General features: G+C 37.3%; 1 protein-coding gene across 1 annotated transcript in view; it reads left to right on the plus strand.

Annotated features, from left to right (window-relative positions):
- Window positions 1-16,255, plus strand: part of KDM7A (lysine (K)-specific demethylase 7A) — a gene marked incomplete at both ends in the record, with an annotated part of 31,011 nt that extends 14,756 nt beyond the window's left edge. The window contains 7 exons of the mRNA XM_010080434.1: window positions 198-304; window positions 3,424-3,515; window positions 8,498-8,587; window positions 9,443-9,652; window positions 11,240-11,364; window positions 11,885-12,042; window positions 16,158-16,255. Of these exons, the coding sequence (XP_010078736.1) occupies window positions 198-304; window positions 3,424-3,515; window positions 8,498-8,587; window positions 9,443-9,652; window positions 11,240-11,364; window positions 11,885-12,042; window positions 16,158-16,255 (880 nt within the window). The remainder of the gene's footprint in view (window positions 1-197; window positions 305-3,423; window positions 3,516-8,497; window positions 8,588-9,442; window positions 9,653-11,239; window positions 11,365-11,884; window positions 12,043-16,157) is intronic.
- Window positions 16,256-16,462: the final 207 nt, after the last annotated feature.

The raw sequence follows: 16,462 nt of genomic DNA on the forward strand, positions 1-16,462 counted from the left end.
GAGCCTGGATGAGACCAGAGTTCAATCTTGTCTATGGTCTTGTTGGGATTTAACTATGTGGTACTTGACTTCTTTTATTCATCATGGCCATGGTTATTTTATTTTATTTTGGACATTGTGTCAATTTGAATTATATAGTTGAATAATGAATTTGATAGTTAAAACATTCATCTTTTGTAATGTTTCAATTTATTCAGGTGTTACGAAATGGAAAAGAGGTTGAAAACCCCAGATCTTTTCAAATTTCCTTTCTTTGAAGCCATCTGTTGGTTTGTGGCCAAAAACCTACTGGAAACATTGAAAGGTAATCCTTATTTTGTTTTAAGAGATATACATCTTTCTGCCTTTTTTTTTTTTTTCCTCTTCGTTGATAATATTATACTGTTGTTATAACATGTGAACAGAGGAAATTTTTTAAGCTGGAAAACCAGACTTGGATTCCTTTTTTCCTTTTTTTTTTTTTTTTTTAAGTCACATTATTTTTTTAACCAGATTTTAGTGGATGCTGCACTGTGACAGTTCTAGATCCAGCAGTTCTTGGTTTTAGTAAATGATCTTTCTGAAAACTACTTTCGTGATTAAAGGGTTCTAGGGTAACTTGCGCTGTGCAGAAATCTTAGTGCACTTGTGGGGGTGTGTAACTAACTCTTTGTAGTATGCTGCTGGAACCTTTTAACTTACTGTTTTTCATCCAATGCTGATGATGTATCTGGTCAATGAAAATATTCCAGATTATTAAAACAGAGTATTTGAGAATTTACCAGCCAAATAGGATGAATTTGCCATTATCTGAAAAGACCTTGTTAAGGAAGATGGGAAACATATTTGAATGGCATCAGTTTTTCACTCAGCCTTTTTTCATATTATTTAAGATCTTAGGGTACCCTTTGGTAGCCTTGCTCTCTTTCTTTCAAGAAACGACTCTCTAAATGATCCCACTAACTTAACAGCTGTGGGTTTCTTCTTGGTGGCTTCACAGCTGAATGAAGAGGTTTTCTTGCACTTGTACAATTTTCTTTGAACTTTTAAGTCAAACTACCTGTTGTCTTCTGTTCTTCCTTGGGAAGGGAAAGGTATCTGTGAAGGCTTTTGTAGAAAAGATGCGTCAATTCCTATGAGCTGTGTTAAATCATTTATATCAGTGCTTATCAATAGACATCTCAACAGCCTCTTGTTCTTGACAGTTGCCCGTCCTTTCCAAACTTCCTCATCTAGTTCTGTAATTCTGGTATCTGTACCCACATGTAATTGAGCTTGAGAGAGTGCCTATCCAACTTCACCTTCTTTTCCTCAAATATCTTGTACTCTGCTTACTCTGTTTAGTCTTAATACTAAATGTCATATTCCCAATAATTTGTTTCAAAGGAGAGAAATCAACTTTCACAGGAGGCTGCTAAATTCAGTTTCTGCTTTGGAAGAGACCAGAATCTCGCATACCCTTTTCCTAATATGAAAACAGTCATAGTTATTGAAAATTATCTATTCTTCTTTCAGCAAATGAAGGTGTGGAGCAACCCTTGTTTGCTAAACAGATGTTTAAAGTTTCTGGATAAACCTAAAGCAATTCAGAAATCTTACCAGACAGAACAAACTTGCAGAAAATTTTTCCTTTCAAAAAAATAGTATTTTCTTCTTGAGATCTTGCTTTGGTCAGTCTCACACCTGTGTGTTTAAAATTTACAAACTCATCAGAAGACATAGGAGCTGTATTCCTGCAGGATATGTTTCTAAATCAAATAGCTAACTATGAGTTGTGTCCTGTGTTCATTCCTGCCTCTCCCCGCTCCCCTTTTTATCCTGTAACTCCTTGAGTACTTGGGCTTGGAGCCTCTTGTGTCTTGTGCCTTAGGGGAGGGGTATGAAGCTTATTGTAATGTTATTTTTAATTTGTGGCTTAGCAGATACTTTGTTGCAGAACAATGCTATGACCTATAAACCCATCATAAAAAAGTCAACATTGATGTTTCCATGGCTAGAGTGAAGTTTATATTGGGCTTTGGCATCAAGACTCATGTGAATAAGGTGTTTACCAGTCAGAATCCTTTGTTTTATAAATAAGATATGATACCAGTTCACCTGTGAAAGGTAATGGTGATGACCAACTTGTAAAACGTTGAGTGCATGGTTGTTAGCAGTACTTCATCTGAAATTCAGGTCAGTAAGCAAAATCAGCACAATGTGTCTTTCTGTGTTTTTTTATAAAATGATAACAGGATCATAAATATTTTGATTTTTTTTCGTTACCAAAAAATGTTTTATGATATTAAAAGTGTTGTGGCATTCACCTAAATTACTTTTCTTCATAGTTCTTGGGGCTTCAGAATAGGTAGCTTGTTAATCTATCCAGAACTCACAAATTTTGATTACGGTTATGTCATGCAGCCTTTTCTATTGCAGCTAAAAAGTCCAACCTGTGGTGCTGCATTGTATTCTCAAAATGTTATCAACTGAGTCAGCCAGTGGGCAGGAAGACTTCCGCTGTGACTCAAAGGCCTGCCACTCCTTCTTGTACCCTTTAACAAGTAGGAGGCATCTTTGAGGGAAGAATGGCTGTTTAGTAACAGAACTTTCCTTTTTCTGCCAGGAGACTAATACGTTATCCATAAGAATAGTGTTCTGTTAGTGTATTCTTTTAAGGGAATAAAATGAGCCAAGTAGTTATAGTGTTGGTGTGTTTGCTATTGACAAGTAGAAATATTTGTCAGGAACATGGGGAGAGGTTGCAATCTACTTTCTTACTCATTATGGAGGATTTGTCTTTTCCCTTCTTTTTTTTACCCATGAAGGAAAAGAGTAAATGGAAAAAGAATTGCAGTCACTTGGGAGCATGAGCTTTTCTTAGAGCAGAGCAGCTTCTATAGCAGAGTGATTTCCGCCCCCTGTCCCCTTTGATTTTGAGAGGAAAGATGATGTAAACTGTGTGAGGGAGAACTGTGATAATTTGGAAAGGTGACAAAAAATGTTTGGGGAGTGGAAGTGTTCTAGTGTGAACCGTTTTCTGTATGTATGGGAATAAGCAGTAGGAATTCTAATTTAGAGATACATCCCACCTCCTTCTGGTCCCCTTGGACTAAAATATTTCTGAATGAAATAAAAGTGATTTCTTTCTTCAAATATGTTTTCTCTTGTTCTGTATTTTAGATCTGTTTTGTTCTAATTGACCTTGAGTAGGTTGTAAACTAGCCCTAATTCACGCAAGAATAGGTAAAAAAATGAGGATTTTACGTAGAATCACTTTAGGGTTGGGTTGGTTTTTTTGTTGCAGTATGCACACAAATACAGAATGTCATGTTTCATTTGCTTGCACAATTTTGCCTTTTTTGTGCTGTTGTGTAATGGTAACTTTATTGGCTAAAGGGTAGGTCTTGTTCTATTGTTTTCACTGTTAGTGTGTTTCTAAATTGGTATCTGTATCCTTTGCAGAACTGAGGGAAGATGGTTTCCAGCCTCCAAGCTATTTAGTGCAAGGAGTGAAGGCTTTACTTGCCGCTTTAAAATTATGGATGAAAAAAGAAGTAAGTATAAGTGATTTTTTTTTTTTTTTTTTTTGCTATTTTGGTGAGCTCTATTTTGATTTAGAAGTAAGTGAAGTTCAAGATTTTTTTTAATCTTAATGAGTACTGAAAGAATTTATGGAGAGTATGTATTGCTGATCTGGGGAAGAATCATCATGACAATTTTATATTCCATGATGCTAATAAAGTCATTTTAGACCAATTAATAAGCTCTTATATTGTAGTTGATAGAAGTAGAATCTTGCTTCATGTCAGGATGGGATAAGAATGCTAGGGAGGATTAGCTGATAAGGTGGGGCTTTTTTCTAACACATCTGTTATATAGTTGATTCATTCTATTCTGGGGCAATAGAGGGATGGAATGGCCTGATACTTAGCGTTTTCTGTTAATGTCAATGCTTTGGAGAGCACATATGCTTTGGAGTATTGCTTAAGAGTCGGTTTAGATTCAGATGAGGATATTAACTTAGTTTGAATACTATCCCTGATGAACGTTGGTTAAAATCATTAATGTGTTGTTTATGCTGGCTTAGCTGGTGTCTCCAGGAAAACTTACTCATTTTGGCACAGCACTGGATCTGGCCAAACCCCATGTGATTTCTCATGTGCCTGAGTTAATAAGCCCTCTTGGAACCTGCGCTTCTGGGAAGTGCTGTTCACTGACAGGCAGTTTGGTTCTGACTGAGCACCTCAGTGCCTGGTATGGTCATGGAGCAGATCCTGTGGGAAACTATGCTAAGGCACATGGAAAATAAAGAGGTGATTGGTGACAGCCAACATGGCTTCACTAAGGGCAAATGGTGCCTGTCAAATTTGGTGACCTTCTGTGATGGGATTACAACGTTGGTGGATAAGAGAAGAGCAACCACATCATCTGCCTGAACTTGTGCAAAGCATTTGACACTGTCCAACATGACATCCTTGTTTCTAAATTGGAGACACATTGATTTGATGGAAGGACCACTCGTTGGATAAGGAACTGGCTGGATGGTTGCACTCAGAGTTGTGGTCAATGGATCAATGTCCAAGTGGAGACCAGTGACACGTAGCATTCTGCAGGTGTTGGTATTGGGACTGGTGTTGTTTTACACCTTTGTTGGCGACATGGACAGTGGGATTGAGTGCATCCTCAGCAAGTTTGCTGACGACACCAAGCTGTGTGGTATGGTTGACGTGCTGGACAGAAGGGATGACATCCAGAGGGACCTTGACAGGCTCTAGAGGTGGACCTATGTGAATGTCATGAGGTCAACAAGTGCAAGTACAAGGTTCTGCACATGGGTTGGGGCAATCCCAAGCACAAATGGGGATTGTGGGGGCTGGGCCGGGAATGGATTGAGAGCAGCCCTGAGAAGAAGGACTTGGGGGTGCTGGTTGATGAGAAGTGAACATGACCCAGCAAGGTATGCTTGCAGCCCAGAAAGCCAACCACATCCTGGGCTGCATCAAAGGAAGCATGACCAGCAGGTGAGGGGAGGTGATTCTCCCCCTCTACTCCACTCTCGTGAGATCCCACCTGGAGTCCTGCATCCAGCTCTGGAGTCCCCAGCACAGGAAAGACATGGACCTGTTGGAGTGAGTCCAGAGGAGGGCCATGAAGATGGTCGGGGGGTTCGAGCACCTCCCATATGAGGACAGGCTGAGAGAGGTGGGGTTGTTCATCCTGGAGAAGAGAAGGCTCCTGGGAGACCTTCTAGCTGACTTCCAGTACTTAAAGGGGGCCTACAGGAGGGATGGAGAAGCACTCTTTATCAGGGAGTGGAGTGATAGGACAAGGAGTAACAGTTTCAAGCTGAAAGAGGGCAGATTTAGATTAGATATTAGGAAGAAATTTTTTCCTGTGAAGCTGGTGAGGCACTGGAACAGGTTGCCCAGGGAAGTTGTGGATGCCCCATCCCTGGAGGTGTTCAAGGCCAGGCTGGATGAGGCTTTGAGCAACCTGGTCTAGTGGAAGGTGTCCCTGCCCATGGCAGGGGGGTTGAAACGCTATGATCTTTAAGATGTCTTCCAACCCAAACCCTTCTATGATTCTATGATTTGTGTACTGTCTAATAGCTCATAAAGTACTTGAAGTAATAGTTCATCTAGAATGTGATGTTTCCTACTTTTCTGTGGAAAAAAATTAATTTCATGTGCTGCATTCTGAATGAAGACCCGTGAATATTCCGAAACCACTGGCTGAACAGACACTTCAATTGTGAGGAAACTGCACAGCATCGGTGGTCTAGTGTCAATGTTGTCTGCTGTTCACTAGCTATTGTGTTTTGTACCTTGCATTCACCTTTTCTAGCTGCTGTTTCATAACTTTTTCCTGCAGCAGGCCATGTGTGTGATAGGATTGTAGTTTTATGCAGCTAAAGACAGGAGGAGCTTTATACATTGCTGTATGATCAGCTCATGCTAGGGATTTCAGACAGATTCTGAAAAAGAAGTGATGAATACTCCACAGATGAGAAGCCTACTCATGAGGTATCACATTCATATCATGGAGTATGTATTTTCAAGACATATGTGAATTAGTGAATTGCTTTGAACTGTTTGCTGGAGAATTTCAGACTCATCTTCAGCAGGGCAGCAGTGTCTTCATTTCTGCAATATTTAAAAACTGCCAAAAATTGCAAGATGCTAAGAATAGAGATTGAGCACTACTAAAATTATTTCAGTTTTCATCTCTTGTGCAAGTCTTTTGTCAGGATGTGTATCTTCTGATTAGTTTGGTGCAAATCATCAGTCTGCAGGTTAGTTGATATACACAATAACGATTATGACCTATCCAGTCATCTGAGCTCTTGGATTTGGGCTCTGACTTTCTCCAGATTGAATAAGCAACAGGTCCCAGATTCAATTTTTCAGGTATTTGATTTATGTACCAGTAAGATTATTCTGGACAACTGTTCGGTGTTTTTTAAAAGGATATTAGTAGCTGTTGTAAAAGAAAAAAAAAATCATGTTTTTTTGTAAGGAGGGAGGAATGTGGGGTTTATTATTTTTATTTTATATTAATTTTTTTGTGTGTGGTTTTAAGTAGTTATATACTTCATTGTGCTGCTAGTTTCCAAAGATGGGTGGATTCATTTGCCCTCCAGGACTTTTTTTTATCTGTATTTCTTGATTTAGAACAGGTTTCTTTTTCCTCTGTCTATTTCCAACGTTTACAAAACAATTTCTTGAAGCTCTTGAATGAATCATGGCTTTCTTTTATTATTTTCTTTACCTGCCATTTACATCTCGCATACTTAAGCCATTTTTTTTACTGCTGTTCTCCCTAGTACAAGAGCATTACTCAGTCCCAAAGGCTGCTTGTTGCTTTTCCAAGAGGAAGTATGCAGAGACAACATAAAAACAAGTTAATTAATAACAACAAAAACTTTCCAGACATGGTGTCTGTAGGTGTTAGTATTTCTTGCCCATCTTTTCCTTCTTTCAGACTGCTAGGTTATATAGCCATTTGAATTTGTTTGCATACTTAAGTTGCTTGAATGGGTATTTTTTTTCTTCTAAATTTTTTAATAATTACTCTGCCACAGCTTAATTGAGAGAGCTTTGGTGTAAGTAGATAACCTTTTATAGTGGCAACCAAGTGAAGCTTGCCGGTGGAACTTGCTTTGCTCAAATCGTTACTATAAATCGTACTGGCAAAATAATGTTCATAGAAACTGATATAAACTTTTGTTTGCATTAGGAATGTTTTTCAGTATTTTTAAACCAGGGAAACTTTGAAGTCAGTATTTTGGAGGATTGCATCGGTCATTTCCTCTTGAAGTCTTCTCAGACAGGAAGGCTTTTGGGAGAGTGAAGTCCTTAAGTAGAAAGGTTTGAATGGTCCTAAAATAACCAGTAACTTCCTGGAAAAATTATACAGTTCAGTGACAGAGGTGCTGTGTTGCCAAGTGTGAATGTGTAGAGGTGATACATTCAAAGAATGAATGATGATAAATAATAGCAGCTGATTTAATCTTTCCTGTAGAATTAATGTCACTAAAATGAGTGATTATACCATGGTTATATATATCCATGTTGTTTTTTTGTGAGGGGGATAGAGTGTTTGTTTTAATGACTGAGAGGAAGCCAGGTTCAATGAAATGCACATGCAGTATTAAATTGCTTCTAGCAATAATTTTGCTGCTAAATCTAATTTTTGAAATGTTGGTAGCTGAAAGTGTTCATGCGATATTTTTCCATTTAAATAGTCAATAAAGGGGATACCAGAATTCGTGTTAGTCATTCTGGTCTATGTGAGTGCTGTTTTGTCTGTTTAATTCAAACTAAAAGTGTTTTGAGGCAGATTTAAACTGTCCATACGGAATATTAAACTTATTTTTTACTAGATCTAACTGTAGAGTATTTGGACTTATTCAGATTGGTTATACGTATATAGGAAATTTGTCTCTGATACTGTTTCAGAGGATTGAAGGGAAGATAAACTGTTATGGCTTCCTAAATTTTTTTATATGGAATGATTTTTTAATTTGCTTTCTTGAACCTACTAGATTCTAAATAAGCTAAGAAAGTAATTTTTAAAAGTGAAATGTGAGGCAGATGTCTAAAAATCTGCATTTCATTACTGATTATTATTGTTGATTTTATCTTTAGATTAAATTTTTGCCATTAGTCTTTAGCTGTTTTGAAGGTTGTGACTCTAATTAGAGTTTCTGAAGTGTGACTCTATACTGACCATGCTAAAGGGAAAAAAAGAAGCTCATTACTGTACTGAGGGGAAAAAAGAATTAAGTGGTTGTCAGTATGGCTTTGTATTACCACTTCTTTGGATATATAGAGACATTGGAGAATACCTTATAAAACTTGGACTGGAAGCTACAGTGTGTGTATATCTGTCCTGACAGTTTGCAGTTGTTATTACAGAAGTTTATCTGTTTCTTTCCTTCTATTTTTTTTCCGTGTAGATTTGTTTATTTCTTATTATGTCTGCTTTTATCTGAAAAAATGAATTAAGTTATCTTTTCTTCCCCCCTTGTATACAGCTTGTAACAGAACATGCCTTTGAAATACCAGACAACATTAGGCCTGGGCATCTCATAAAAGAGCTCTCAAAAGTAATTCGTTCTGTAGAGGTAAGAACAGAGGCAACCCTATATAAGCCTGTAGGAAAAAAATATTCGAATCAGGGAATTCCCTAGTAGTTATGCTTCTGATTGACTGTATTCACCTTTTAATTTATTTAACAGTCATTTAATAATAGACAGTCAAGAGAAAAAGTGTTGGGAATACTAAGCTGTGGGTACTTGAGATAAAGAAAATGTGTAGCGAGGGTGTTTTATGTATTTTTAAAAAAATATTAGTGATAGTGAAATTATTTGTAGGTCAGTATTTCTAAAATGTTCTCACTTATAACTAGTTACAATAATTACTGTGAATATGTTGTTTAAGAGTTTAATTAGAAATTCTGTGCATATTCCCTTCTTCTACCCTCTTGTTTGGTAGTTCTGGTCCAGTTGTCATCTCTTTTGATTTTTTTTTTCTTGTTTTCTTGTTATTTGTTATAGAGACAGTGTTTTTTCTTTCTCCCCCCTCCTTCCTATACCAGTATTTTGCTCCTTTATTTCTTAATGAATGTTTGGTTCTTGAAAATTTCTCACATTTGAATGTGGAGAGAACAGTTCTGAGAACTGAAGAGAAATGTGATCTCTTGGGTACAGTACGTGTCTACCCTATGCTGCCTTCATGAATAAAAACTTTGATGTTTTGGTGTTAAGCACTACTATTATGGGAGAGTACAAAAGTCCCAAATGGGAAAGAGGTGTAGTAGAACTAAGCTTTGTACATGAAATCCATAGGAAATATGTAGTACTTCTCTAAATGGTCTGCCAGTTTTATTTATATAATTTACATGATGAATAAGAAACAGCACTTAAATATGTGGATTTATTCCTTTGAGACTATTCTGAAATACATGTTTTTAATTCAAGGAGGAAAACAGCAAACTCATTAAAACTCAGGGAATTCTTGGTGCGTGTCCAACTTCGCGGTCTTCGCATGAAACAACTTACCCTCACCACTCCAGACGAAGGGTGAGGAAACTGCGAGACCATGCTACCAAAACTCCTTCTAATCTGGACATCCTGGAACTCCACACCAGGGAGGTACTGAAAAGGCTGGAGATGTCACCGTGGGAGGAGGCAAGTGTTAACTTATGTGTAAGAAGAACAAAACCAGAGTAGATTTCTAATCTCTGTTGAAAGGGAAAAGTTTTTAACATACATAGGCTGCTACTCTTTGTCATATGGGACATGAATAGATTTGGTTTTGGTTTCTTTCTTCTGAGTTTTCTTGATGGGATTTTCTCTCTTCCTCAATAACTTTTTTTGTGGATGTCATGGGTTAAGCAAGTTGTAGCCATGGGTGCCATGGTTAGAGTTGGTGCAGCAGGTGCAGGGGCTGGAGTTGTAGCCATGGCACCCACAGCTACAGTGGATGTTCCTTCAACCTTTAGTTCAAAAGGTGCCCTGAATTGGCTACCTACTTAAAGTATAGTTTTAAAATTAGGACTGCTGTAGCTATCAAGTGCTACTTTGAATCTGTTCTGTGAAGAAAAAGGAGCTTGCAAAGCCTTGATTTGGTGAGGCTCTGAGGCAGCCTGCTTCTCTATGTGTTTTTAGATAGCTGTTTCTTATAATTCAGTTACTGTAAGTTGATTAGCCTTGTTTTTCAGTCATGTTCCTATTTCCTCTGTGACTGTGCCTCCCTACCAGTAAACCTAAGGCTGCCTTTGGTCTCCGTTGTGGGGCTGTGGACTTTGTGGGCACACTACAAAGGTATCATGGAGTGAATGAGCGAAATGTAGTCTCTTGAAAAATTATTTTTTTCCAGGTTTGATGACCTTATTTCAAAAAAATGCAACAGAAATGGGAGAAGGAATGAGAATGGAAATAATTAGCTTTATGAAAGGAAATAAGTAGCTTTTTGAGAATAAGAAATGCTGACAAATATAGTTGGGACAGGATGGACTGTCATAGTGAGAAATACTGATTAGAGTCCTTATATTGATCTTCATAAGGCATGAACAAGAGACATTAATTTAGCCCCCAAAGACAGGAAGCTGGACTTAAAATTTACCACAAATAGTTAACCTGCGCAGTTCATGCTACACACAAATGTTTAGGAGTATTAGTTATTGTCATTTAGTGTAGAATTATATTGTTCACTATCGGTATTGACTTGTAAAAAAACCCCATTATATTACGTGTTCCTGGTTTGGCAAATAAGTGTATCGCTGATTGCTTCAGAGTATATGTCAAATGTAAATTGCTTTGAGCTAAGAGAGGTCTGCTTATGGCAGGTTACTTTCCATTATTGGTGTTTTATGGCCTATAAATAAATCAGTTCTGGCATACTAATTCCAGGGACCAGACACCCAATCCAGCAGTTGCCTTATCAGTTCCAAGCCTAGCTTTTGGCTTGCCTGTCTCTGTTGGTATTTCTTTGTTTTGAATATGCTGATAGTTCTGCAAAGGAACCATATAAAGGAGTACTGTAGTGAACTTGTAGTTGTTTCAGATTCTTCAGGAGAGTCTAGGTGATTCAAGGAAGGGGAAGATGCAGTCTACATTTTTTTTTACATCCCAATATATTTTGTCTCAGCTTTCTTCACTTGGTTATCAAGAAGGTAACCATCCTGGTGCTGAGTTTAAGCTTTTGTGGAGTGCAGAAAAAACAGTTGAATTTATAGAAATAAGTAATATGCAACATTGATTTTACTTCTTTAGGATACTGCAAGCTTGAAACTGAATGGGAGATTTAACAAGCCCTTTCAGCCATCTTCTACAGTACCTGAATGGCGAACAAAAGACAATGATCTTCGCCTTCTGCTGTCAAATGGAAGAATAATTAGGTACAAAGGGTTGATTGTGGATCACCTGTTCCTAGTCATTATGGTCTGGAGCATGCTAATTATTAACAATATTTATTTTCTGTTTGTGGAGCTTTAAGTTCCCTTTCACCCATAAGATTCATGTTAGGAATATAGGAGGAATGTGGTGTCTGTTGTGTCTGCTGTCCCCTAGTGGAGCCACGGTTGTGGAGTGAAGAGGAGGAGATTCTTTGTACTTTCCTTTGTTAGAGCATTTCATTCAGTTGCTCACTTAGGTTTGTACTGAAGGGAGTGCTTCAAAGTAGAAGGGGTTGTTTTGCATCCATCAGTTACAAGTGATTTTGATGTAAAACTTTGCATCTTTATGGAAATTACTTGTCCAGGGAGTAAAATGGGAATACGTACCTTTTGGAATGAAAAGATGAGCATAAGAGAACGTTACTGTTGTATCTCGAGAGTGTGTTGTAAATAACGATTATTTGTAATATTACAACATTATTCAGGTTTAGTAAGAATAACTTTTTTTTTTTTTGTGAGACAGAGATGAGAGACGCCCATTTACAGATCGAAGTCTTTACACAGCAGATAGTGAAGAGGAAGATGACAGGACAAGGTCAAAAAAGACGACTGTTAAGGTAGAAGACCAGCCCTCAGGATGTGAAGGAGAAGTGAATACAGATGAACAGAAACCACTGAACAGTAAGTTTGTCTCTAAGTCCTATCAGTTGAACATTTTGATGATCTTGAAGAGGGTCTAGCTATTGTGAAGTCTGACTGAAAGTTTACCAAAGTATAAAGAGGATAAACTAACAGATCAGAGAAGTAGTATTACAAGTTACAAGAAAACATTTGTCATATATTATCTGTCTGCTGAAGAAGCTAACATGATAGAGTTGAAAATTAAAATTCACCATACTGTGTTAGTGCCATTTTGAATACTGTGTTTTTCAGAGTGGAGGTTTAATTGGTGTTCTAGATGAGTGTTTGTTCCCTTTAGTCGGTTTCATAATGTAAGAATGCTGATTTTTCTTGACCAAAATGTACTTCAGCGTGAAAAGTCCATTCCATCGTTCACTGTAGAGAATAAAAGATCATAACATGCAGCTAATTTTAAACCTGTCTTATATTTCACTTTTCTGTTCCATTTGATGATTACCTACTTGATCATACAGTCCTGTATGTTTTGCTAATGACTAGGTTTATTCCATACAAGTAATCAAACATAATTTAGCATTAATAAAATCTTATGGTTTCGACCTTTGCAGTAATTTGCAAGGCTGGGGAAAAGTTTAGGTTATCTTTTAAAACACTGTAACCCCATTTTCCAATACTTTAAACCATCCTTCACTAGGAGTTAAATCTTCTTTGGTCTTTCTGTAGCCTCAAGCCTTCCTGCCAAGTATTCAGCAGTGCTGATCACACAGTGTATTAGTAAAGTATCCATACTGAATGCCTGTTTTCAGTACTTGTTTTTAATAGCGCTGTGTGCAGTGACAGATTGGTCCTTGACATAGCTGTTCAGTTCTCTGTTTAATTATAAAAGTCACATCCTTTCACAGGAGCTTACAAGGGCTCATAGGGTATGTATTAGGAAACTGAGGTCAATACTTGAAAGATAACAAGACTCCTCTAGAGGAGACTTACAGTTCCCTTAGTTTCCTGCACAGCAATCAGTAACAACGTTTGAGTCCATTGTCAGCCTGGATGAAATATCTAATTATTTTTGTTAACAAAGCAATTCGTAATCCCTGTTGACTGTGCTTCCAAAAGTCACAGACAACAGTATTAAAAAACTTGCACAGGAAAGAGGTCCCTCTTGGATACTCATGAACCCACAAGGCATACGGCTTGTTGAGTAAATGCTTAGGTATATGTGCTGTTTTTCCACTTTGAAAATTAAACTAAGTAAATTAAACTAAGTTTTACACTTGAGTCAAAGATTAAATCAGAGAAATGGTAGATTTTCTTCAAAATGGTTGCTCTTATTTGATACAGAATGAATAAGGCAGTGTGCATCTAAATGTAAGAAATGTGCTTAGAACTAGAAGTAATTGTTGAGATCGTTCTTCAAGAGACTGAGTACTCGGGACTATCGCTAATATTTTTAATTGAACAATGGGAGTCTTCAAACTTGGCTATTAAATATCACTGACATTTGATTATTTTGCCTTAACTGGAGGTCTACAGAGAGGGAGAGAGAGATGATGTTCTTCTGTAGAGAATTCCATAAGAGGAACTACCTGTGTCTATAACAGCTGCCACCTTCCATTGTTCTTACTGGGATTTAGGCCAAGAGGCAACGTCCACAGAGAGATGCCTTCAAACAGATCAAACTCTATATAGCTTTGTGTGTCATGCCAAGATCCTGGTTCTAAATGGTGACCCAGTGTTATCAGAGAGACAAAGATCATGTACTGTGCTTAACAGAGCAAGATACTTTGTATAGATGAGGGGAAGGTGATTTAAGATATCTTTTTGAATTCACAGTAGCTTAGCCTGATCTTACAGATAATGGCTGCTTTCATTCACCTGATTTCTGGAGTATTCCTCCCAGTCTCTGGAAGCATGCAGAGCCATAACTTTATCTGAGGGTAGACCAGTTCATTTTAAAGTAACAATAGTAATTACCAAGGTAATTCACAAAAAAACCCAACCAAACAGAAAGCAAAACCCCATTTGTATATTTATAATGAATTTTTTTTAAAGCTCAGTTAAAAATCACATTAATGGATGAAGAGATGAGGGGTCCTAATAATACGTGATGTGTTGTTATGAAGATCAGTAAACGTATCTGAAACCTGTATGTGAAAATAAAGGGTGAGAAAACTACAGTAATCTTAGGCAGGGGGATGTGGAAAGCAGAGGTGGGGAGCTGAGGAAGGGCAGCGCGGAAAGCAATTGGGAATTTGTTTTGAGAGGAGTATAAAGAAGTGCAGCTTCCCTGGCATGTTGAATAATAAAAGGCAAAAGAAAAACTGGGCAGGTATTCTCTGGCTGCTTCGCACAGAGCTTGCAAAATAAAGAAGTGGTAAAAATGGACAATAGTTTGGCTGCATGTAGGAATATTGGCATAGCGAAACTGCATCACACCTGAGGCTCATACAGTGTATTGTGTTATGTCATATATGCTAGTACCCCGCCCTAAATGAACCGGGGGTGTCTCAATAATGTTGGGTGGCTTTAGCTGTTCAGTTTAGATCATGTTACCAGATAGTAGGCAGTTAACAAATAATTTGTCCCTCTTAGTAGGTACTATCAGTTAATCTGTACGATAAGGCAAGAGGGCTTCTGAAGTATGAGACTCTATATTTAGCATTGCTTTTGTAAATCTTAGTATTATCTGTATATCTCTAACTATGTATCTCCAGTTTCTTTTCTGTCTTGGTGAATCATTTGCTTTCTTATAGGAAGACTCACATTTCTTATTAATAGTTTTGTCATTTTAATAACTAGGATTTTCCAATTCCTTAAGACAGAAAGAAAAGTTCCTGAGGAGCATTTATGAAGTTTGTTTATTTATAAATTGTGGTTAGTTATTTATAAATTAATTTTTGCCTAAGATCTGAAGCTCCACATGTGAGCATATTTAGATAAGCTTAATTAATTGTTCTTGCCCCTTCGTTTAAATTGTCTCTAAGTTTGGAGCAGTTTTTTTCTTGGAAAAGGCAGTAATCCAAAGGAAAATTCAATTGAGCTATATAACGGTATTATTTCCTGTATTATGCGTACTGTTCCTTATGCTAGAATCTTGTTTGCCTTTTTGAAATGAACCGAAGGCTTGAGTTATCATCAGAAATCCCTTGGGTTTTTTTGAGCTACAGTAATTTAGAGTATTCACTTTATTGTCAGATGTTGGGCATTTAGATTCTGAACACTTAAAATTGTGTTTCCTTCTTGTGGTTGTTTGGGTCATATACTATCTTTTAAGAGTACATGCTTCTTAGAGCTACTGAGCTACTTCATATTTTGAGTTCTTTCAGCACTTAAATCAGCCACCTAGTCCACATGGTTTACTGTTTTGATTGATTGCTTTGTCATATGCCAGTGTTTTTGATGTCTATTTTGACACCTCATTCTCTAATTAGTACTTTATCTTACTACAAGCAAAAAAAGCGTGTCTCAGGTTGGTATTTCCTCTCCTCCTCTTCCTTTTCAGGTCTTTCTGTGATGAAAACCAATGGGAGTAGATTGTGTATCATCACAGTAGTTATTTAATCTTCTTTAACAGGTCTGCATTTTAACCCTGATTGGCAGTTCTGTAGTAGCACAAAACAGGCAGAAAACTGTGTAAAACAGTAAATTGTGATGTAAAATTGCAAGCAACACAATGATTTTTTTTTTAACCTTTAAATCACTTGATATCCTCTGACTTCCATGTTTAGTGTTTCTGTATAACTGCTTTTATTTTTAAACAAGGAAATTACAGGTTCAGAGAGTCTAAGACAAAGTAATATTGAAAATTACTTCAAATTAACTTTTTCTGAGAGCCACTTCTCTGACTCTAGCCTATAGACAAAAGCAGAAATTGCCCAAGGTGCCATCTGTGGAGTATGTGCCCTATGGGAGAGAAAAAGTATATGCTCCTGCTGCACCTGATTTCTCTTCTGGCTTCACTCTTCCTGGTGAGCCACTTGAGGAGTCTGTTGGTCAACAGTAGGCAGCTCACTAGAGTTTTAAGTAAACTTGCCTTGTGAACAAGATCAGTGTGTGGATGTGCTTTTGTTTACAGACTGTTAAAAACTGCTTTGAAAATAATTGTTAAATATTGTATGTAATAAGTGTTTGGCCTTACATTTTAATTTTTCTCTCCTCAGTGTTCTTTCAAAGTGTGAAATCAGAACTCAGGAATGGATCCTCAGAGTACTCTGATATTTCTGATTCAGAAGAATCTGAGCCTGATTGCACTACACAGGTATAACTAGAAAAAGTTAATGAAGCAACTAAATATAGCTTTGCTCACTCACTTCAAATTTATCTGGTCAAAGTTTATGTTAAAAGAACAATAACAAAGTACTTAATTCTTGTTCAAGTTAATATCTCAAACTTACGGTGCTGCCTCGTTCTTCATTTATTCATTGAGAAAAATGGCAAGATACGCTCTCTTGAGCAAAATATATTC

This window comes from Pterocles gutturalis, unplaced genomic scaffold (assembly GCF_000699245.1).
Source record: "Pterocles gutturalis isolate BGI_N339 unplaced genomic scaffold, ASM69924v1 scaffold16369, whole genome shotgun sequence".
Lineage (NCBI taxonomy): Eukaryota > Metazoa > Chordata > Aves > Pterocliformes > Pteroclidae > Pterocles > Pterocles gutturalis.